At 36.7% G+C, this 24,724-nt stretch overlaps 1 protein-coding gene across 3 annotated transcripts in view; it reads left to right on the forward strand.

Annotated features, from left to right (window-relative positions):
- The window catches only part of TMEM117 (transmembrane protein 117), a 202,033-nt gene that overhangs the window by 115,799 nt on the left and 61,510 nt on the right, over positions 1–24,724 (forward strand). For all 3 annotated transcript variants that reach the window (XM_085219810.1, XM_085219824.1, XM_085219817.1), the window contains exon 5: positions 14,465–14,562. In XM_085219810.1, the coding sequence (XP_085075936.1) occupies positions 14,465–14,562 (98 nt within the window). The remainder of the gene's footprint in view (positions 1–14,464; positions 14,563–24,724) is intronic.

A 24,724-nucleotide genomic window follows, 5' to 3' on the forward strand; every position in this document is an offset into this window, starting at 1 on the left:
ATATATATATACATATATAAATTGAAATTTTTATATGAGCTGTGAAGTCATTTATTTATACAGGATATTATTTCATGATTGAAATGGAAAGATGGGACCAATGAGACCGGCATGAGAAAGGCATGCTAGCGGGAAGCGGATGGCATTCAGTAAGAGAATAGCAGTAAGAGAATGTCAGTGTAACAGACATCCCTGCTGTAGAGACTGGGGCAAGATCAGGTGAATGGCACTGCTGACTCTGCATTTCATTTTGGGGTCTATAAACTACTGTTTGTACGACAGACTTTGTTGAACTGGGACCTGAGTTTGCTTTATGAGACGGTGGTCTCCATCAGTCTGATCTTAAGAGTGCTCTGTTCAGGGCAGAAAGGCATATGCATGTGAAATATCTTTTTATGCATAAAATGCACACAAGTACAATACGATGCAAAAAAAAAGTGAATGCATGTTTTGTTGAAGTATAAATTTATTTTCTTTATTAACATGAGAATTTGTGACTTTTGCTTTTTAGTGCGCTGTTAAAAATTCACTGTTAAAAATGTGCTGCTGTTTAATGTGATTTTACAAATTCTAATCCCTCAAGTAATTTGTTTTTCCAAAAGCCTACATGCCATTTTTTCTGCATGCGGGAGGGCTGCATGCAAGTATCTTCATGACATCGAACAGTCATTTGCTCTTTTTTATGCTACATTTGTTGTTATTCTGAAACACCCAGGAAATTCTACTCATCATTTCACTGACCATTTTCATCATATCTATGCACCAGATCACACGTAATAGCTCAAGTATGGTCTGTTTATCATTTTTTGTTGTCAGCTTATTTTTGTTAGTTATGCATTCAGAAAGGGAAAAAAAAATTACTAAATAAAAATTATTTTCCACTATAGACTATGAGAGTGTAGTGTTGTGGTTTAAGAGCTGATACTGAAAAATGTGATTCTGCAATGAATCCTTTCATTGCCTAATCACTCCCTTGCCAGAAAGTTCTGTGTGCATGTTTTTTTGCAGGCTTGTTGCAGGTCTTTCAGGTCCTCCTTAGTGGAAATGATTGACAAAAGACACGTTTGTTTTGTAAAGCCAAGGACAGCTTTACAACACAGGATTCAACTATTCTTCAGATTTGCATCCTACATTGTTGGAACCCACAGTTTCATGGACTGAGTCTGTACTTGGTGAAGATACAACTCCAAAAGCTCCACATCTTTCCTGTGTTGGCGGCCCAAGACTTGCACGCGGTACTCCACCTGGGGCCTCATGAGAGCAGAGTAGAGGGGGACAATCACCCCTCTTCTTATGGAACCCAGGAACCATTGGCTTTCTGGGCTGCAAGTGCACACTGCTGGCTCACGTTACATTTTTCTTCAACTAGAACCCCTAAGTCCTTCTCAGCAGGGCTGTTCCCAAGGAGTTTTTCTCCCTGTCTGTATACATATCTACATGTTTGCCTCAACCCAGTGCAAAACCTTGCACATTGCATTGTTGAACATCATTAGGTTCACAAGGTCCCACCTTTTGTGTTTATCAGGGTTCCTCTGGACTATCTGAAATGAGATAGTAAAGCTAATGAATTACTAAACAGTTACCCCATTGCTTCTCTAGCAGATATTGAAGAGGTTCATGATAGCTCTGTATTTTTTTATTTCTAAAGTATCTTCATTAATCAAGAAAGTGTAAGATCTAAAAACTAAAATTTTATTATATGTACTTTCATAATTAAGAACTTTAGATAGCATCTGTTTTCTGCCTGACTCCATAGTGCTCTCTAACACTGGGATTTTAGACTCGAACTTTCTGCTTCCAGAAGCTCTTTATTCTGTCTTGACTTGATTCTTGTCTTGTGAGTTAAAATCCCATGTGAAGAGATGTTTGGATTATCTTCTGAACACTTTAGGGGCTGATTTTGGATCTGAGATGTCCTAGGTAATATTCAAATATGTCTTAAAATAGTCGGGATAATCTACCTATAAGTGTCAAGGAAGCATAAACGTATACATTTTAGTTTTGAAACTGATCTGTAATCTTTCACCATTATATGTTAGTATGCCTGTTTAGTGACTTTATTTCAACCTCATGCTCTCATTTTTAGCATCATATCATTTCCACACTTCTCTCTCGCTGTCTTCTATCAAGATCACTCTTTTTTTTCAGAACATCTCAGTTCTGAGTGACTATTTTCTTGTTTCATTTTCCCATCACAAATCAGTGTATTTTTCAAAGCTGATAAAGGTCTTTACTAAACCTTGGTTTTTCTTGAGTGGGACTCAGGAGGTCCTATTATGGTTCAGTGACTGTTTATGAGGAGTGGATAGTGATAGGACAAAGCGGAATGGTTTTAAACTGAGACAGGGGAGGTGTAGGTTAGATATTAGGAGGAAGTTTTTCACACACAGGGTGGTGATGCACTGGAACAGGTTGCCCAAGGACGTTATGGATGCCCCATCCCTGGAGGCATTCAAGGCCAGGCTGGATGTGGCTCTGGGCAGCCTGGTCTGGTGGTTGGCAACTCTGCACATAGCAGGGGGGTTGAAACTCAATGATCACTGCGGTCCTTTTCAACCCAGGCCATTCTGTGATTACAGACTAAAAATGCCTCTAAGTACTATGATTTTTCGTGAGAAATGCTTCATACTAAACCTAAGGTTATACCAACTTCAGCTGAACTGTAACTTCAATCACATTTCATTCTTCATCTGTTATAAAACATTTTCACCAATATTCACAGATGTGTATTTTTCATAAAAAATGTACGGATATTACCATGTTACGAGCATGTCTATATTTATGTTTATGAGTTTATGTAAGCAAACATGGAAAACTCTATTCTGGTTTTTCAGCCAACAAAAACTGACATTTTCTTGAGTTTCCTATTTATGTGAAGATGAATCAGAGAATACATATTCCATGTTTAGCTGTTATAGTAAGACAGATCATCAGCGCTTATATTTGTTGTTTGGTTTTGAAGTTTGCCGTGTTAACTCTCCTAGATAGCAGTTAGGTCAGTAGTTAGGTTAATACGTACCTAGATTAAAATGCAAGCATATTGGTACTAACTTAGTCATTCTATGCACTGTCATTCAAACTGAAGGTAGAACAGAGTTGCCAGGTACAACGTCACAGTGTTCTCATATAATCATGCTGCTCAGTCCTGGACTTAGTAATTTTAAAGTGGATTCTTCTGAGCAAAGAACTATGATTACCAATGAGAATTCTGAGACAATGAAACAAAAGTGTGAGAGGGACTGGTTTAAAGCCATAACCCATCTTTGGCGTGATATATATTTTATAGAGGTAATAAAACCAAATATATAAATGATCTGTAACCATACATTTACTTAACTAGTATTGCAGTAATGGATATTTCATAAATATAACATCTTTATTTTTTCCCAGGTAAAATGAGATTATTTTCTTACTCCCCTGGAGAACCTTCAGTTGTGTGATAACACTGATATTTTAATTTCTACCTTCTCTTTACAACTGGAAGGCATAGATTTATTTTTTTTTTTAAGTCCTTCTGTTTATGCTTAGACATAGTAGGGATTTTTGTTTATTTTATCAAGAAAAAAAAATCTAGACTGTACAATCACAGTGTGATTTGGGCAGCCTTAGATTTTTCCAAATTGTGTTTTTTCACTCTTTGTGCTAAGAGAGCAGAGCAAAGAGCTGGAGCCCAGCCAAATGGTTTGTTCAGAAAAGCCCAAATAGATTATTATAACATTATAAGGGAAACATCCGTAAGTATAGACAGGATTAATTAAATGTGATTTTAAATTGTACAGCTAATTCAGGCATGTAAATATAATCTACATTCAATTTCTTGAAAACTCAGAGAAAGAGGAATCTAAAAAAATACCACCAAATACCCAATCTGACTGAAGGAAGGGAGTGACTTAGTAAAACACTCAGAAGAGAAGGGATAAATGCAACGCTTACAACAAGCTTTTAGTATCAGTTAGAAGCTGAGGTCAAAGATTATAACAAAAGAAAACTGTTCTGTTATCCTCCAAAACAATAAGCTAAATGTAAAGAAGCTTACCAGCATCCCTGGAAGCTGCTTACCAACACTGATAGTACATTATTTTGAAAGGATTGGAGAGAGAGAATTCATTATTGTTTTGTACAGAAAGAATGAATTAAGATACTGATTGTAAACCTTTCAAAAGTTGTGGAATGAGAAATGGACAAAGCCGAATAAGATGTTGAGAAGTCAACTGGTTTTCAATTAAATGCCAGCCAGGCGATTTCCAAGAGAAGGTGCACAATTTATGCAAAACGCTGTTTAAAATGCTTAATCAAGTAAGCTGAGATGACAAACAAGACCAGCTGTAGAGCAAAGATTGTACCGTATCAGCTGTGCACACAGTATGGTTCAGATTTGAGAACTATCCATATAAGAAGTAATAATTGACCAAAAAATGTTCTTCAAAAGGGAATCTGATTTTAAAAGAAGCCTGCTTTATACCATGTTGATAAGGTAGCATATTTTAATTTGTATCAACTGAACTTACAAAAAAACAACTTTCTCTTTCATGTAAAGTTGATATCCTTGAGATTTTTCTCCTTTGTTCTTTTTTAAAGAATCTGTTGGTTTGCTGTACGGTGTGTTTTATGAATATAAATAAGGGAAAAGTACATTTTAATGAGTGACCATTAGCTGACTTCACATGGCTTTGTGTTTAGACAGTGGATAAAAAATAAGCATGTCAAACAAATGGCAAGTAACTGTACAAGCGTGATCTAGTGTTATTTGCTTTCTTCTAAATGATATCAATCCTGCTTCCTCATGGGATGAACATTTACAGATGGATAGCTTGCCTTTGATGTCAAGAAAAAAAGCTGAGAATAATCTTGATTCTTTGTTTATGTGAGAGAAACTCAATTTCAAATGAAAGTATGGCCTGGACACAGACTTACTTTATGATATGGTGGAGTAACAACCGTATGGTAAAGGTTGTGCGTTCAAATATGCTTGAACAGTGGAAGAAATTTCTTTCCATTGCCTTTGAATTTCCTGTCTGCTGAGAGGTTCTGGCATTTTTTCATGCATTACTGAGCTGAAGCAACAAAGCCACAAAATTCTTCCTATGCTCAGATAGCAGCATTTTAGTTAAGGACTTATAGCCAAGAGGAAGCAAGAAAGCAGTGTTGCTAACAATCATTTCTAGCAATCCTCCAACCTGCATCTACTTGCAACCAAACTGGCTGTAGAGCCAGCAGCAATGCAGAAGAGTAAAATCCTATCTCTGGAGTTAAAGCAGTTTCTCTCAGCTCTCGTCTTGCTGTTCTTCCTTTTCCAAAATACCCTCTATCAACCCTAATAGTACATAAGAATTCTTCATAAACCATTATCTGGTGTGTGTCTTCACTATTCTTCCCAAAGAGGTGCCTGAATCATTTTCAATTGTACCCATTAACATTTGGCAACCATCTTTACGTCTTTGTGCTTATTGTACAAAAAGATAGCATGATTCAGCATTGCCAAAAAATTGTAAGATATTGTCTTGAATCTGCAGTAGCAACAATTTTATCTGAAAGCCTAAGTTTGGAATTTTCTTTGTCTGTCTTCTAATTAATTTCAAGGCAGCATGTTATCCTGGTTTCAACTGAGATAAGGTTAATTTTCTTCATTGCATCTAGTATAGTGCCATGTTTTGGATTTAGGAGCCAAAATCCAGATGTTGAAAGAAGGTATACTAGAAATAAATGTGACTCTCTTTTGAATATGTTTTTGCAAGGGGCACTTCCATGTCTCAGGAAGTGACGTTCTTTATATATATGCTTAGGCTTGTAGCACACTGCACAGCAGGCACACACTGATGTTTTATTTCTTGCTGAGCAGTGCTGCACAGATCCAAGCACTTCTCCACTTCTCACAGTGCCCTGGCAGCGATGGGGTTGGGAGTCACAGGTTGCTGGGATGGACAGAACAAGGACAGATGATCTTAACTAGCCATAAGGATGTCCCATACCATATGACATCATGCTGAAGAGTGAAGTGTAATATAATAATGCAACTTAATATAATGGTGTATAAAATAATACTTTCCCTTTCTTATCAGTCCTGTTAAACTGTCTATATCTCAAGTTTTACCACTTTCCAGTTTTCTCCCCATCCCTCTCTGAAGGACTAAATGAAAAGCTGTGTGGTGCTGAGCTGCTTGCTGGATCAAATCCCAATGCGTATTTGATAGAAAGTCTTTCAAAACACAGTTTTTAAACTCCGGCCACCTGGTCACACTGCTGGCTCACATTCAACTGACTGTCCATCAGTGCACCAAGGTCCCCTTCCATCAGGCAGCTTTCCAGCCACTGGCTCTTATCCACTAGCTCAACAAATATGATTAAATTAATAACTGTTAATAATTAATATACTTTGTGTGAAATGGAGAGCCACGTGAAAAGACACCAAGTGACATATTTGTTGTCATTTATGGATACTTTTATCTGAAGAGCAAGAACTTTGAAACCACAGCTGTCAGAACGGTAAATGATACCTTCTGGCACATGCAAACACAGATTACATAGGAAAAGTTGCACTGATGGTGTACAAATCTAACAGTGAATTTCTGTCTCTGAGAGTATCACAATACAAATACAATTGATGCCAGTGCCCAAGAGCAGTACTTAGTGGTCCATGTGTTACAGCATATGAATGCATGCAAGTCTCACAGAGAAAACTGTTAAATGGAGATGTTGAAAGAAGGTATACTAGAAATAAATGTGATTCTCTTTTGAATATGTTTTTGCAAGGGGCACTTCCATGTCTCAGGAAGTGACGTTCTTTATATATATGCTTAGGCTTGTAGCACACTGCACAGCAGGCACTCTGGTAAGCCTCCTGTTGTCACAGTCCAGGAAGGCTATCTTTAGAGACATAAGTACTCCTTGTGGATGCATTCAGAGTGGCTGGCAATCTAGCCAAAATAGCTCAGCATCTATGTTGTATCTAAGCTAAATTAAACCAGATTTTTCTTATTGTTCTATTGATGCTGATAGTGAGCTTTCTAACCTTTGTGTCCTTTATGAGATGGGTCAGTTGAGCTTCTTGTCTATGACTTGCTGGCATATTCAGACATTAAAATTTTTCCAAGATGAAGACTTAGTCTCAAGGAATGAATCACATCTTAATTACTGTGTATCACCATTTGGTGTATAGTTTCATATGTGCTGAAACAGTCACCTATATGGCTATATAGCTGGGAGACTAAAACCTGTACATTGTTGTAGTTTTGAAATAAATGCTTGCATTTCTGCAATATTCCAAAACATTCAGGGTCTCATCCTTACTTTAAAAATACTATTTGCATTTTCCATATAAAGGCCCTTTCAGAGTGAACACATTTTGAACCTTCTGTTGGTGTTTTGCTTGTTGGTTGCTCACTGAATTCAGGGAATCACAGAATTAGTTATAGAAAGACTTGGGTTGGAAGAGACCTTAAAGCCCATCCAGCTCCAAACCCTCACTAGGTCAGGCTTCCCAGAGCCCCATCCAACCTGGCCTTGAGTCCTTCCAGGGGTGGGGCATCCACAGCTTCTCTGGGATCACCATTTTGTGTGTCATTCTTTTGTTATATGACTTGTCCATTCTCCAGAATCCTTCAGCCGTGCTTATTCCTCTACAGGACCTTTCAAAAGAACTTGAATTCTCTAGGTTTGTTTTCCCAGATCAGCCCGATGAAGGCACAAAACTCTTAGACATAGGATGTGTGAATGTAGAATCATAGAATCATAGAATTCTTCTGGAGGGGATCTATAAAGGCCATCTAGTCCAACTTCCTTGCAATGATTGCACTCCATAAATGCCTTTTTCTTTTCACTGAATATAAAAAATATTCTTATCACTCTAGATGTGTGCCAGACCTGGCATGACTTCTATCTCTTGCCTTGAACAAAGCCACCAAGCTCCTAAAGGAAAGAAAGAAAGCTTTCCTGCCATGTCAGCCAAAGATGGAACAGAGCTGAATGCAGTGATAAAAATTATGGCATGGCTTTATGTCTCACATATTGCCTGTAATATATCCCAAATCTCTGCTTGTGCATTTGTAACACTAATAAGGAGTGCTAAAACAAGAATAAATATCTGCTGAATCATGGTATCAATGGCTATATAAACAGCAGGTGTTTGCCACATGGCACCTAGTATTTTGTTGTATATATTCAGTGATTTGTGTGCACAGAAGGGATTTGACACATGGTAGGAAATGGGTTGGTGTAGCAGAGATTTATTTATTTATTTATTTATTTATTTATTTATTTATTTATTTTGCAGAAGCAAAAAGCAGATGTAAGACAGTGTGTGTGCAAATGCTGTGGATCGGGGGAATAATTCAGATGTGACACAGCTCATAAGGGCAGTGCTGTAAACAGTGGTGGAAAATAGTCAAATGCAGAAAATAATACCGGGGTCTGTTCTGGAAGCTTGAGAATTGTATCACAGTATTATGTATCATTCATATTGATTAGTGAATTGTGACAGACAATTAATGGCGTTTTTCAGGATTTATCTATTATTAGAACAGTGTGTTTGTTAAGGCAAGAACAATGTGCTAGCTTTGACTAAACTGAGAAAACAAAGAGTAGATTGAAGGGGCCATATTTTGTGTCTGTGATTGCTGTTGTTTTGCAAGTGCCAATATAAGAAGAATTTCTTTCAATTAAAATGCAGGAGAAATAAGCTTGATTGTTTTCAGGGTAGCAATGAATCTACATTAAGAGCATTTAAAAATGTAAAAGTAGACAAAACTATTTTAAAATCTGACTATGTGTTTGCAGCCAAAAATATTTAGCTTGAGAAATATCTTCCCTTCATAGATCAGTAAGACTTAGTATAAATATTTGTTGCATTAGTTTTCAAACAGTTACACATTTGTGTGTTCCAAAATGCAACAGAGTAGATTAAAATAAATTAACAGTTATTTCTGAGGGATATGTATCAAAGTTTTTGACACTTCTGCTCATATGCCAAAAGAATTTCATAATTAAATAATACATTTCGTATTATTGGTGTGTTAGTCATGAAAGTGTTGAGCCATGATCCACAATAGACAGTTCTCTCCCTAACGTCCAGCTAATAGAAGCATAAAAGCATCTTTCATATAGGTTACTTTGCACATCAAGTGAACAACTCTGCAATTTTTAAGTATCTCAAAGAGGATGAATCCCAAAATGGTGGAGTGAAGCTTTTAGTGACTGAATACTAAATGTATCCCTGATTTTGTGTATGGTTGCCATGATGTAGTGAAAACTGTGATATAATAAAGAATTGATGTGTAGATACTGGGCCACCTATATATAACTTTTATGTAAAAGCACAGAGCTGCAAAGCAAAGGAAATGGAACAACTGCACACACTCCATGGTACACACATTAGTTCTCATTGACTTCACGCTTAGACTTCACTAAATGTTCTTACTTTAACCTGGCTTAGCCACACCAGCCAGAAAACGAAGAAACAAAAAACAACGCTTACTTTTCAGAGGCTCATAAGCACTGCTGAGTTATTATCAAAAGTACCAATGGGAAGTGTCTGCTCCATGAAACCATGCAATGTGCCCATACACCATGCCGTTCTGCCATCAGTGCATTGTCATTCTTGCCCTATCAGTTGTTTCTCTGCTGAAAGACTGAAAGCAATACGTTTCTTGTTTAAACAGTTTGGGATGAGTGGGAAAGTGCTACTCATGAGCTACTTCAAGGCTGTTTCAAATTAAATAGTTTAATGTTACTTTTGAAGATGAATATGATTTAAACAAGAGATTTTGAAAATTTGAAGCTTCTAGAAATAGAAATAAATTAACACTTAGAAAACTTGAGTCTCATACTTGATGGTGGTAGAAATGCATAATTAGGAGAAAGATATGTAATATGCCAAAGGTAAAAGCTGCTGTCTTGAAGCATTGCTTAGAACTCAGATTTTTTTTCCGTGCATCTACCTTTTCTCTTGCTTGTGACTAATTTTGCCAAATGAAAACTTACTCAAGCTACTTCATTTTCCAGCAATAGCACGATGAAGTTTTGCCCTCCAGGCTGAGTAGTTGCTCATGAACAACATGTTTATTGTTACAAGATGTTGTGGTTCTATTGGCCGTTATTCCTTGCATTGCTCATTACTGGGGAAAAAAATAATTTAAAAAAAAAAAGATTTCAGAATTCACCAGAGTTTTGTATTTCCAGGCTTTCCTTGTGGATCTTGGCCGCCTCTATATTCTGTTAAGTTTGGTTAATTTCTGGAGGGTTGCTCTCCTATTTTGACAATTTATAAAACTGTCAATAAAGCAATGAAAATCCTCCACTGACTGTCAGTATTACTTACGGAATGTTGTGGCATAGAACACATCGCATCCTTGAGAGCTTGTCCAGCATCTTTTCATCTTTCAAGATACAGTTTGTTCCGTTGCTTATATGGAGAAGTGCTACTATGGAACTATTTGATGTACTTTTATATTTGTTTCTACAATACAATTTGGCATATGGAAACACCTTGGCAGGCAGCCTATGCACTTTAGTTTTCTAGGAATTATTAGTGCTCTGAGGATCACAGCATAGCTCCTACTAATGAAGGATTTGGAAGGTATTTTGAAGGCATGGCCAAAGTATTAGGTCTTTAAAAAAAAAAAAAGAAAGAAACAGGCACTTGCAGCTAGCTTATTAATTGAAAAGATACTTGAGCTTCTCCTAAACTCCCACTGCAGGCATTGTCTCTTCTGGAAAGGATTGTCTATGGAAGAGAGATGTAGGGTTTGTGCGCAGAGCGTCCTGAGCAATATGCTCTAAGAGAAACGACTTGGAAGGACTAGATTTATAATCCTTACAGTATCTTGATGTTCCACTGAGTGTAGCTCAGGTACCTCAAATCTCTTACTGCTTTTTGTTTGTTTGTTTGTGTTTGTTTTTCTGGACGTTTGCTTTTCTGAAGTTTTTAGAATTTTGCTTTCTGCTTTTGTAGCCTGTGTAAGTTACATGCTCTGAACATGACTTTGAATCTCATTTTCTCTCTTTTATATGATATGATACCATTTTTCTAATAACTGTAGTATATCATATTAAAAGGAAACTATTTAATTTTCTGTAACAAAAGCTGTGAATCATAACATTTTGCTCGTAGCTTAATGATAACATTATACGTTATTTCCACAGTTAATGTGAAATGAAAGTTATGAATAGTTAATAAATTCATGTTTTTATTTGGTGAAATGAAATTTAAGATGACAAAGCAGTGCAAGGCATACTTATTCTTTTAAGGAAAATATTTTTCTGTGGCATTTATATCTTAAAAAGTCAGTGAATGTGTATTATGAAGCTTTCTGCATTTCTATGCAGTTTAGCCATTTCTCTCATGAGACACTAAAGTGAAACAATATACAGTCATTATAATAGGGTCCATTTCTTTCTGAATCGAGTCAGTGTAGTTAGTTGTTTACACAATAATATTACATCTCCACTCTTCAAGAAAGAAAAATGTATTGCGTGATTACTTTGTAAATTGATTCGCTGATTTATCTTGATTATGTGAGGTGCATGGGTACATAGAATTACTGAGGTGATCAGTTGTTTTCTATTCCCGAGTATCAGCAGTGTTTTCAAATACTATACAGCAAGACAGAAAGAAAAGTTTACTGGCCAGTAATTGCATTTTGAAATACAGAAAGAAAACAAAATCTAAAATCACCAAACCACACAATTCTCTTATTTTTATGGAAAATTTCTCTGCAGAGAAGGACTTTGGGGTCCTGGTGGACAACAGAGTGACCATGAGATAGCCATGTGCTCATGTGCCCAGGAAGGCCAGTGGTATCATGGGGTATATTAAATTGAACACCACCAGCAGATCAAGACCTCTACTCTGCCCTGGTGAGGCCACATCTAGAGTCATGTGTCCAGTTCTGGACTTCTCAATTCAAGAAAGACAGGGGATGTCTAGAGAGTGTCCAGCAGAGAGCTACAAAGATGATTAGGGGTCTGGAGCATCTTTTTCCCTTATGAAGGAAGGCAGAGAGACCTGTGACTGTTCAGCCTGGAGAAGACTGATAAGGAATCTTATCAACTTTTACAAATTCCTAACAGTTACAGCTAGGCTCTTTTCAGCGGTGCCCAGGGACACATCAAGGAGCCGCGGGTGAAAACTGGAATATAAGAAGTTCCATCTGAACATAAGGAAGAGCTTCTTTACTGTGAGAGTGACGGAGCACTGGCACAGGCTGCCTAGAGAACTTGTGTATTCTCCTTCTCTGGAAATACTCAAGACTCACCAGTGCACTTTCCTGTGCAACCTACTGAAGGGAGCCTGCTTTAGCAAGGGTTTGGACTAGAGGATCTCCAGAGGTCCTTTCCAACATCTGCGATTCTGTGATTCTGGATTATTAAGTTGTGAAAATTAAATTAAAGTTTATTATTTTGTTTCTTTTTCCAAAATAATTCTAGCACCTTTTTTTGGGGGGAGAAGGGTGGGAGTGTTTTTGTCCAAAGAGTTGTTTGCATTGTGTTGATGCTGAGTACTTTTCTCCCATAAGCTGTTTTCCACAGTGACTGTCCTTGAAACAAACCAGAAAATGAATTTGATTTCTCTAATGCAGAAGATAATTGGATTTCTCTTTATGGAATGCATCCCTTTAATGACTGTCTCTGCTTCAACCAATTTAGCTGCAACTGACCTGACATTGATCTGGTGATACGACTTTAAATAAATGCCAAAGCTGAGAGATAAGAGACCAACTGTCTGATATCAGAAAGAACATTTCCTGCCTCATCTTGCCATTTTTCTCAGAAAATGTCTCCTTGAATGTCATTCTCATGAAATGTGCCACAAATAATTGGTCATAGAGGAGCAGATTGCATTCTTCTAACAAATATAATAAGTATTTCCCAGAAATCCTCTGAAGCAACTACTTTTGAAATTGAATAAAACCTCTCAAAATAACTTTGCAGGTATTTATTACTATGTAGATCCTTCCTAAGTGATTAAGTGGTACTAGTGTAGTGATTTAAACCTTTACAGAGTTCTTGTTCAATGTTAAATATTTATCAGAATATTTAGTTGGCTTATGGGAGCATTATAAAAAGCATTATAGCATGTTGACCCAAGAAAAAAATTACTTAGAGAAAACAATTAATTAAAGGTCGTATTTCAGAGCATAATGCGTTCTTTCTTCAGGCTGATTTTAATGGAATTAGAATATCCTCGAATGTGTATTTCTACTTATTTAACATGTTATCATTTGGATCCAGTCCTTCAGGCTCTTATGCTAAGTGCTTTTAACTGTAAATGGACTAGGAGCCAAAATTCAGAATTTGGTTCCTACGTGGTTTAGATTTAATCATGGCCTATGTGTTCCTTTAATGCTGTTAACGTCTGTGAAAATAGTAGCTAACTCACTACATGGTAAATTAGATGCTAAAAACATTATAATAAATCAAATTCAATGGAAAATAATGATAAACAGTCTTGATTTCCAGATGAACGTATTTCCTTCTGAAATTTAATTGTTATTTTCATTCTAATCAAAACAATTAGTAATTTTCTGCTGTACCGATACCAATGACAGACAGTAAGAATTTGTCCTACTTGTGTTTATTAACATTTGCTCCCCCTATATCCTTCTTCTGTTTAATTCTGACTCTTTATGTATAGGTGGGTTTCCACTCTTCTGAAACTTTTGCACAGTGGAGTTGACGAGCTTATTGTATGTAACTTTCAGTTCTTTATAGCACAGTTATCTTGAAGTAAATAGATGTGAAAACAAAGCTTCCCAAAAGCAGAAGGGCCGGAGGGGCTATTAACCTCCCACAGTTAGCTGAAAATCATTTTTAATTCTTTTGTGTACTACGCAGAATAGTACATACATACGAGTCTCTGGACAGAGAAACAGATGGTCTTTTCAGACAGGAATTATGAAAACGAGAATAAATATTTCATAATTTTAAATTCCATGCAAGTTTTAAGGGTTTTTCATGTCTCTGTTCCCAAGTGTGTTTTTCTTTCTGAAAGAGGGAAGCAGGAGAAGATTATAAATGGCATATAGCACTTAATTTGCAGGCTTGTACTCCCTGGTTACAACTCTGGCTTCAAGAGCGAAAACACTGCCAGTGCTGCTCTTGGGGAAGTGGGTCCCTGGTCCAGGCTGGGCTGGAAAGCCATACACATGTGAGCTTATGTATGGCCATAGGTGAAAGTAACTTACATCCTGTAGGTTGCTGCAACTCCTAGATTCGTTCTTTTCCTCTTATCTTTGGGTATCCCATGGGTTTTCTTGTTCCTCGAGGAACTGCTTGCACTTGCAGGGGCTGAACATTTGGGACAGCAGACCTCATGTTGACTGAAAGTGATACTGGAGATACTGTTTTTATATTGCCTGATTACTAAAGTCATCAGAACTGAAACAGATTTGTTATAGATGAAGTGTTCTTTGAGTCCTTCTGAGTGTCTCTTTCATGACAGCAGTTTTCCTGTATGTTTTTTTCTGTGTAGGTCACTGACATGATGCTTCAGGACAAACCCTACCCAGATTGGGGAAAGTCAGCCAGAGCTTTTTGGAAGAAAGGGAACGTTAGGATCATTTTATTCTGGTAGGAAAATAATAACATCAAATTATACTAAATGAAGCTTTTATAGAACACCCAAAAATTTGTCTTCTCATTCTCTGTGTCATGAAGCAGTGTAATGGCAATAGAAGGCAAGAAAAGAGAAATGAAAAACTTAACACTGGATCTAACAAAAAATTGTTACAAAAGCTGTATATAAGCAAACACTTCCTAAACAAAATAACTGATGTAAAAATATGGTTTTAAAACTGATTTATACTGTTTCTTTTATTATATGCTTGAGACTGTTTATAATGGAGTTGCAAATGTTTTGCTGCGTGTGATAATATTTAGATATCTAATTGTCAGTTCTTTTAATTAAGGTAAGTACATATGTAAATGTCCTTTTGTGACCTTTAAATTATTCTGAGTAAATCTTTGAATTTGCTCTTGAATGGGATTGCAAATAGCAATTCAGCCACAGATTTTAAAGATAAGTATTTAATAATGAATACAAAAGTTGTAAGGAGAAAGCAAATGTTTGATAATAAGTGTAAATTCAAGTAAATTCAGATCAAGTGGCTCTGCTGAAATAGAACATAAAGTATGCCAGGAAAAAAATGGAAGGTGGAAAATGTATAGTCTAAGGGGCAAACAAGAGGTCCTCGTGGTTAAAGATTAAATAAATTGAAGGGCTTTTTTCAGCAACATTAGCAGCAGAAAATCTGATGAAAACATCAGCAGACCTGCTGTTGTTTTTTTTTTCTAAGAGTAAAAGGAAAGACTTCAAAGGAATTTTTACAAAGAAGTTGAAAACATTATTTAACTGAATTCTGCTACAGAAAATGCAAAGAACTATCTATAATTTTAAAGTAGTAAAAGTGAGATACTATGTTATATTGGGGCAATTAAAGGAAACACAAAGAGAAATTTGGAGGCTGAAGAAAATAGGAGATTCAGATGGCTGAGTGTCTGCAACCAAATCTTACAGGGAACTGATGCAAATTTCATTCTCTCTTAAATGCATAATGAAAAAACAAAGGCTAAAAACTGCTTGTTGTTTTGTTTGTGATGCTTATTTGAACAGACAAGAATTATCCTACTGGTCAGTAAGTCTTAATTCAGTATTAGCTAAATGGAACAGATACATCATTAATAATAGAATTATGAGAAAAACTGATGATTACATTCTGCTAAAAGAAACCAGTGTAGCTCTGCTGAAGGAAAACCTTCTCTGACCTGGTAGAAGTCTTTAACTGTGTCATCAAAATAATGGATTAGGAAGAAATGCTTGATCTAATTTGTTTGGACTTTCAAAAGGCTTCAGACAAAGTTCTTCACTGAAGGCAATTAAGAAAAATAGTAAGCCCCGTGGAGTCTGCTGAAATAATTAAGGAATCAGCTAAGAGATGTGTAGCAAAAGGCATAAACAAAGTAATACCTTTCTGCTGCTCTCATAAGAGCGGGAAGAGCCATTCTTTATGTTAGAAATAGTATTAGTGATTTGCGTATGTCATGTGATTATATATACATTAGTGACATGGCAGAATCTGAAGATGAGGCAAATAATTTGAACTGGTAAATGCTAGCGTGTAAGAAGGATCATAGAAAGCTAGGTGGAAAGATACTGTGATTGAAAAGGTAGAGTTGTGCTGGAAAGCTCAAACAACTCCCTGTCATTATAAGACATGCAGAGGAAGATTTTGCACTGTACTGAGGTGGACAAAAAAGTAAAGCAGATGAATGTTAAGTGGCTCAGATATGTAACAAGTAGGCCAGCAATGATTGGTGTAATTTGGTTAAGTCAGTAAAAAGGTCAGTGTAGAACATCAAATTCTTTTCACTTTTGACTAAAGAATGACCTTGTCTGAACAGCTGTAAAGGACATTAATGAAGAATCAAGTGAAAAAAAAAACACGAACCTTAATTCCTTAATTACACAGAATAGAAGGATGGAAAAAGGTAACATGGTAAAGAGTTTTCTTTTCAAATTTATATGCCAGATACAGAGAATAATAAGATATTATTGAAAGCACATTTATGTTGTTGCGAAAGATGTTATGACTTCTTGCAGTCTGAAATGTTATAAACATGTATTTTTTTCAAATAGTATTCACAGTAATAAAAACTATGAACAGTTTAAAATTGAGATAAAATAATAAAAAAGATATTTCTTTTTGTGAGAGATTCTCATACTAACGCGTATGCTTAATGGGATTTTAGAATCCTAAAGTGTGGCATAAATACTTTTATTTTTAACTTTAAGCATTGAACTAGAATCATCCTGTGCAGCAGTCTACATTCTGTGGAAACATTTAGATTGTGCATATTAGACATCATTAAAAAATAGACTTAGTTTTCCTTATAAGTAAGAAAAATGAAGAGTGAATTAAAGTACTGACAAAGCCATGCACAATAAAGAGACGCATTCCTATTTCATTTGTTATTGTTTAAGTAAGGTGATGTGAGCAGCCTCCTTTCTGAAATGTTCCAAGTGAACCAACCTTGATAGTATGTGCTACACAGATACTGGTATACCAAAATTTGTTTATTCAGGATGTTTCTTACTGATACACCTGTTTTGCAGAGATAGTGTAATTCAGTACACTGTACGTTAATTATTGCAAATAATAGATATGTGATGCACAGTTTTAAGTAGTTGATGAAATGAAAATATTAGATACCCATTGGACTTGTTTTTCTGGTAGCTTCATTTTTACTTCCAGGTTTTTCTTCATAAAATTAGAAAGTGTCTCTAAACATACCAAAGACAGATGGACTGTCATGGGGATAGAGACATCATCCACTTGTTTTTAACGCTTGTAATGACTTTGTGTTTCTCATTTGTCATTCTAACATGCATCAGACCAAGTTAGAGGCTGACCTGCTGGAAAGGAACTCTGCAGAGAAGAACCTTGGTGTCCTGGTGGACAGCAGATTGGCCATGAGCTAGCAGTGTGCCCTTGTGGCCATGAAGGCCAATGGTATCCTGGGGCATGTTACAAAGAGTGTGGCCAGCAAGTTGAGGAAGGTGATCCTTCCCCTCTCCTCTGCCCTGGTAAGGTCACATCTGGACTTCTGTGTCCAGTTCTGGGCTATCCAGTTCAAAAAACACAGGGAACTTCCAGAAAGTGTCTGGCATAAGGCTACAAAGATGACTGGGATCTGGGGCATCTCCTGTATGAGAAGGATTGTGAGACTGGGACTGTTCAGCCTGGAGAAAAGACTGACGATGGATCTTATCAATGCTTATAAATATCTAAAGGGCCAGAGTCAAGAGGATGAGGCCAAGCTCTTTTCAGTGGTGCCTAGTGACAGAAGAAAGGGCAGTGGGTGAAAACTTGAAGTTCCATCTGAACATGAAGAAAAACTTTACTGTGGGAGTGATGGAGCACTAGAACAGGGTGCTCAGAGAGGCTGTGGCGTCTCCTTCTCTGGAGATATTCAGAACCTTCTGGGACACTTTCCCATGTAACGTACTGTAGGGAACTTGCTTTCATAGGTGGGTTGGACTCTGTGGTCTACAGAAGTCCTTTCCAGCCCCTACAATTCTGTGGTTCTGTTATTTGGAAATATTTTCAGCTTTCCAGTGCAACTAATTAGTACAGATTTTAATTTAGTTTATTCTCTGCTGCTTCAAATCATTCCTTGCAAGCATTGTCAGCAACCTCTGTTTGGCTGTTCATGAGGATTCTGGCTGCCTTTTGAGTGTCTTCAAAACATAATTCTTCCACAAACAATTCAACTAAGTAAAAAATATCAATTTGGTAATTGTACTTGTCTCGTCCATCAATAAGTGGTTTATTGAAGTACTTCATCCTTTTTTTATAGCTTTTCGTTTTTGTTTTTAATAAAAAAAATCTCCATTTTGGTTATATACAGCTCTGCTGATGGCTAATTTTGCCATGTAGGCACCTTGTTATAACGTTATTATGGTCTGTGTTACACTGTACATGAATTGGGTAAGATGGCCTTTAGAATGCAATGAAGTATCAGGAATGGTGGTAAAATTAGGATGGTACAGGTAGGTCTGTAGACTACAAAAGGAAGATAGGAGTAGAATACTATATATCTGCACCATCTGACTCTCTGATGAGGCTGTGGTAGAGAGATTATTACTGTCATCAGTGCTCTGCAAAGTTACAAGTGTGAATTGAAATAGCTTGATTTATAATTTTGGATGTGTTGACAATTTTTCTTATTTAGGAGAGATGTTATATATGAAATACAAGGATTGTCAGAAAAAAAGTGTTGTTAAATTCAGGCAAACAAAGATCTTGAACAAGACTAACTGTGAGCAAATAACAGTGGCTTCTGAGAAGTTAAATAAACAGATTAGAGCATTAGTTTTTTTTAATGTATGGACATTTGATGAAGCAGAGACAGATGTACTATGTAAGCAGACTGGTTATTTTCTGAATAGTTTTTGATTTCTTTGAAATGCTGAATAAGTCTGTCCTATACTAAAAGTCTTTATTTATAAGGAAACCATTTGTTAAGACAGGAGAAAGACAACTGAATATATTATTGAGTGAACTGTAAAAGGAATAAAATAGCGTCAAGATAATCCATGAATAATTACTTAAAACTGAGTTAGTTACAGGATCTCTTTTCTGCACAAAACAAGTGCTGATTCATTTGAGATTTCAGCAAGAAAGGCATGGACACTTAAGGCTGTTTAACTTGTTTATTGAGCAAGAGTTGGAAATTAGTCAAAAGGTGGCAGGAATCTTATGTCCCTTCTGGTGTCCAGGAACTCAGCTATTGCAGGATCTGCTCTCTACGATGTCTTATGTGGCAGCCCTCCAAACCCTGTGAGACCTCAACCATAGCAGTTACGATAACATCACCAGGACATCTCTGGGCAGTGCATACTTTTCAGTTAATAGAGGAAAGACTCGAATACTCTCTTTTGACAAATTGTTCCAATATTAATTGTCCTCAAATTTTCTTATCAGAGGAGAAGGAGATTATAGTGAGCAAGATGTAAAGAGTTCTGCAGATGAACATTTAACTGTAAGGAAAAACAGAACATGAACAAAAATAAAGGAGATTACTGGAAGAGAGGATAAGACCTGCTAAGATCTGTGTAACCATAGAAGAGAAAAATGATATGCAGAGGTAGATTATCAAAATGGTGGAGTGTAGAGATAACAGTGGATTGTGCAGTTGCATATTGATCGCAGACAGAGTGCCAGAATAATATACACCAGCTCCCTGTCTGAATATGCAAGTAGCATGCTGGAATCCATTTCTGTGGTGTTCCCAGCTGTACGTTTGTTGTACATATACACAGTGATCAGTATTCATTGGTGCAGTAGTGTCTTTGACATAGGATTCTTGCCCAAAGTAATAGGAAAGAGCAAACCAACTTGGAGAAGAAATAAAATAATATGGAAAATTATAAAATTGTGATTCTCTGTGTTCTCTATGTTTGACTTTGGAAACTGAATAATATTCTCATAGTATGTGTTTCCATAAGCTCTCTAGCTTTCTTTAATGCAAACCAAGATTACACATCCTCAGAAATGTGTTAATCATTATGGTACTTTGATTCAGCAAGTTTGTAATATAGTTTTAAAAGCTTTTATTCAAATTAATTGCTCAGAGTTGCTACAGGCCACAGAGTTGTATACATCTGTTATTTTGATAGCAGATTGTGGTAAACATAGTTTTCTGTAGGATTTTTAATTGGACAACATTTTAAACCCTGAGACTCAAGGAAGCTTCCTTTTAGGATAGAGAGCCATATCTCCCACCCAGAAATGAGTGATTTTCTGTTATGTACCTAATTAAGTGTTTGGTTTGATAAGTTAAACTTCTGTATTCTGTGCCTTCACAGTCAAGGTGATAAATGTGTACTGGACAACTGTGTTCATTTCAATTATATGATTGTAGTTCATATATTTGTTTAAAAGACAGCTTCTTAAAACATCCATTCTTTTCATTATACTCTGCACTAAGAAAAGCTAATTAGATATTATAGCTTTGCCAACCTAAATTACATACTAATCCAAAGAAAACAAACCTTTTATCAAGTTTGTGTAAAGGGTCCTATGCTGCAGTCACACAAATATAACTGTACAAAGCAACAAAATAATTATGTTTATGTATAATGAAATATGCATTCACACACATACATTATTATTTCTTTATTTTGAAGTTTTAAAAGTTTACTTATCTATAATTTGCCTTGCAATAGGATACTCAGTCGGATTGAAGCCTGAAATGACTTAGAAGGGAAGGAAGATTTCCAGTAAAAATTGTAAATATTGTAAGTCAAAAGAGCATAAAAGTAATTTACAGTATTGGTGCTCCCAGTAAATCTTTCATTCTAATGCTATAACCAAAGTCAGTAAATTCAATTTGGCCTCCAAATAAGCAAGAAAACAAATAGGTTCCTTGCTATTTATTTTCAGTCACAATGTAAAGTGTTCACTTTCACAGAGGATTTATGTTGAATAATTTGACTGCTAATCTGGACAGGCATTGTTAAATGTATTTTGAGAAGATAAAACTGTCTGTGAATAGTAATTATTGCATTTAGCCTGACAATCAAGAAGTAACACAATTTGTCAAGAGGTGACTAAAATATTTTTGATAGCTTTCATTTGATGTATTGGTAAACCCTGCAGTAAGATTACGATAATTAACATGTCTTGAAAATAAATTATAATAATCCATCCCTTTCCTTTCTTTCTCACTCCTTCATTCCCTTCCTTCCACACAACAATAACCCCAAAACTACCAACATTCTGCGCCTACTTGTGATAGGAAGAACAGTGAAATGAGGAAGGAAAAGCATTTGAGACAAAATCATGCTCGGGGAACCTTGAGATCTCTGATTCAAAAGTCACTATCACATCCCTTTGGCGTGAAGATTAGATTTGTTAAATTTATTTTGTTCAAGTTACATAAAGTGGTCACATTTTTCTATTTATTTTTATGGAAAGTCTCGCTCCAATTTATAGGAGGGAGAGAAGGCTCTTTGATATTTTATATACTCAGCAAGAGATTAATAAACAACGGCTCAAATGTTAGTTCGACCAGTTTATTAGAAATCTTAATCAGGGAGATGGGGAAGGGAAGGACAGTGACTATTATGAGTTAGGGTGATTGGGAAGAGAAATAGGGCGATAGAAAAGATAGGAAATAAGCAAGAATTGCGTAAAGTGGGGATAGTCACTACCAGGATCCAGCAGCGGTCCCGTTGCACACCGTTCCAATGGTCTGAGGGAAAAGTGCAGGAGGAGAGCAGCAGGAGTGTAGCCGGCCTTGGACAGCAAGCAGGTAGCAGGAAGAAGCAGCAGGGTAAGTCCAGGAGGAAGCAGCAGGACTCAGGTAGTATGCCCAGGAGAGAGTCCATCAGCATGCAGGATTCTGTAGTGAGGGATCTGATGGCAGACACCTTTCTTCAGCCTGCGGGTCTCAGGTCGTGAGGAATCTGCTGTCAGAAGACTTTCGAGGGAGAGCAGCAGCAGCATGGCCAGCCTTAGTCAGCAGGAAGGTGCGGTGACAGAGTAGGTCCAGGAGGGAGAGGGGCAGGACGTGAGGCTTCTCATGTTCAAAAAACACTCTTCTATCCTTCTCTTTCTGCCAACATGGCTTTCCTGGGTACTTGAGTAAGAGTCATGTGCAGTACCCCCTGAGATGGCCATTTTCCTCGAAATAAGCCCACACAAAAGACTGCTTCCTGGCCCATTAATCTGTGGCTTATTTCTCTCTCTCGTTGCCCCTGGCCTTGTCCATCTGTGTCCCTCAGACAAAGGATTTCACAACCCTTGTCCAGGACTTGTCCGTGTTCTCTAGACAAGGGATTTCTCAACCCTGGTCAAGGACTTGCTTGGACTTGTTCATCAGCAAGCTTGGAGGCAATGGCATAAAAGAATAATCTCTTCCAGCCCTGCAGATCAAACAAAATGTATATTCTTTCTTATTTGTGTCTTTGAATGAAAGAAGGATTGGCAGAGATGGAGAAGGAGTGTAGCATGGCAGTTAACTCTCATATGATGTAGGACATACATGCGCATCCGTCTCCACATCCACACTTTAGACAGCAGAAGAGGTGAGTGAGGGAGCTCTCACCACCCGTTGCTCAAATATCATTACCCTGTTAAGTTCTAGTGTTTAAATATTTCATATACTGATGCAGTAAAAAAAAAGACTACTCTGACTGAAAGCTTAGTAGCTACAGAACAGAGAAAAAGAACAGTGTATTTAGGATTGGGCCTGTAAACTTTTGTTTCACCTTTGATTTGGCTTAAATTCTTTTAACTGTTGTAGTACCCTTGTATTTTATAGCATATACTTTCAGTTGCTCAGTCTGTTTTTGAGCTATATTTGGTATGTACTTGCTGACTTCAATAGCTGATAGCCTGTTAGAGAAAGAGACTGTTTTTATTCCTACATAATTGCTAGATCCCTAAGTATAGCCTTCATAATTGGATGGATATGGCAACCCATCTTCACCTCTTAAAAAGTACGTTTTATTCTATCTGTTAGTGAGCAAGAGGTATATCATGAGCAGTTACTAAAAATATTTTATCCAAAGTGTAGCTTTAATAAAACTTCTTAAAATGCAGTGTCTGCAATGCTTCAGTAATAATGGCCCTTCTAAATGAAAATGCTTTCACAAAATCACATTCTATGCCAAAAAAAAAAAAAAAAGAATATCTGTAATGCTTAGATGAAAATTTCCCTTAGCAGAATTCAAAAGTTCTTTTCTTTGAAGTAGTCAAATGCAATCCTTCATTCAGACACAGGGGCAGTGTAGATGTTGCAGCAAGTCCTCTTTTAGATTAATCTGCACCAGAAGGTTTCCACAGACTTTTTGCTAAGCAGTAGACACCGCTGCCTCCTCCCAAGCTTGAAGGAAGATCCAGCTGTAGAGCTGAAGTGTCACTAATGTGGTTGGTTGTTCTGTTACTGTTCTCGTTCCAATTGTTTTCCCTTCCCTCCTCATCTGCAATATAAATTCATTTGTTATTAACAGAAGCATCTCCAATCTTTAGTATTTAGAGCTAGTGTATTTCTAGATGCATTGTAAAATTAGGATGAGTATCAGAAAATTGTGTGGATTATACAATCATGCAGGCATAAGAAAATGCTGAAAGTTGAATTGTAATAATATACAGTCAAGTAACTGTGAATCCTACACCAAAACCAGAAGTTATAAGTATTGCAAATAGATCAGCACTCGTAATGTGGGCTATTGCTGATACAGCAAAAAAAAATGCATGTCAGGTTCTCAGGGTAGGAATTCCTATCTTGAACCCTTGCTTAAGCATTCTCAGGCCTGGTAAAATTGTTGCCCAAAACATGCTCTGACTGACTCAAACTTAAGCCTCCCTGGAGAAACCTTAATGAATCCATGCTGTGTGGAGTAGATACAGCCTCAGCCAACGGTTCTGTGCAAGATGGGCATTCTGAAAGGCCACAGAATTCAAAGGAGATCAGGAAATGAGTGCTTCAGCTGCTGGTACTCCCAGACATCGTTCACAGACTTTGTCATGGATAGATTCCAAAAATCAATTCAGTTTTGTAAGATAAATGTGGTGATTAGAGCAATCAAATTATTTCCCTTCCTGGAATCCTGGAATACTTTTTTAAACTTGCATTTCTCCTTAACATAATTCATGTTTAAACTTGTGCATTAGAATTTGCTGATGTATTTAGCTGAAATCTGGACTCATCATCTTTCTCGTATTCCCGTATTTCCCATAAATACTCAATATTTGCATGTTCTAAATTGAAAAGCACATAGGAGTCATTTCAATGAAAGTGATTACTCAATTAAAACTAACGTTTCAGGATGAGCTTAACAAAACCATGAAGGTGAATATACATGCTATTAATTAGTCCTTGTATATAACCTCCATTTAGGATATAAGGAGAATTTGTTCTGCTTCTTCCTTGCTTTTCTACTTTGAAAACAAATCACTAGAGCTTAAAAATTAGAAGAATTGGTTGACAACCATCTGAATCAAGACATACAACTCTAAAGTATCTTTTTTTTTTTTTTTTTTTTTTATCCTGGACAACATAAAGAGAATATCGTCACCATATTTTTATTTCAAATAATTGCATACTGTCTGTCTGTAATTGTGACAGCAGAGAAAACAGCAGCTCAGACAAAGAATAGATTAAATTTTAAATAAAATCATATTGAAAGACAAATGGACCTCTGGGTTTTTTGTTTGTTTGTTTC

This window comes from Meleagris gallopavo, chromosome 1 (assembly GCF_905368555.1).
Source record: "Meleagris gallopavo chromosome 1, MGAL_WU_HG_1.1, whole genome shotgun sequence".
Lineage (NCBI taxonomy): Eukaryota > Metazoa > Chordata > Aves > Galliformes > Phasianidae > Meleagris > Meleagris gallopavo.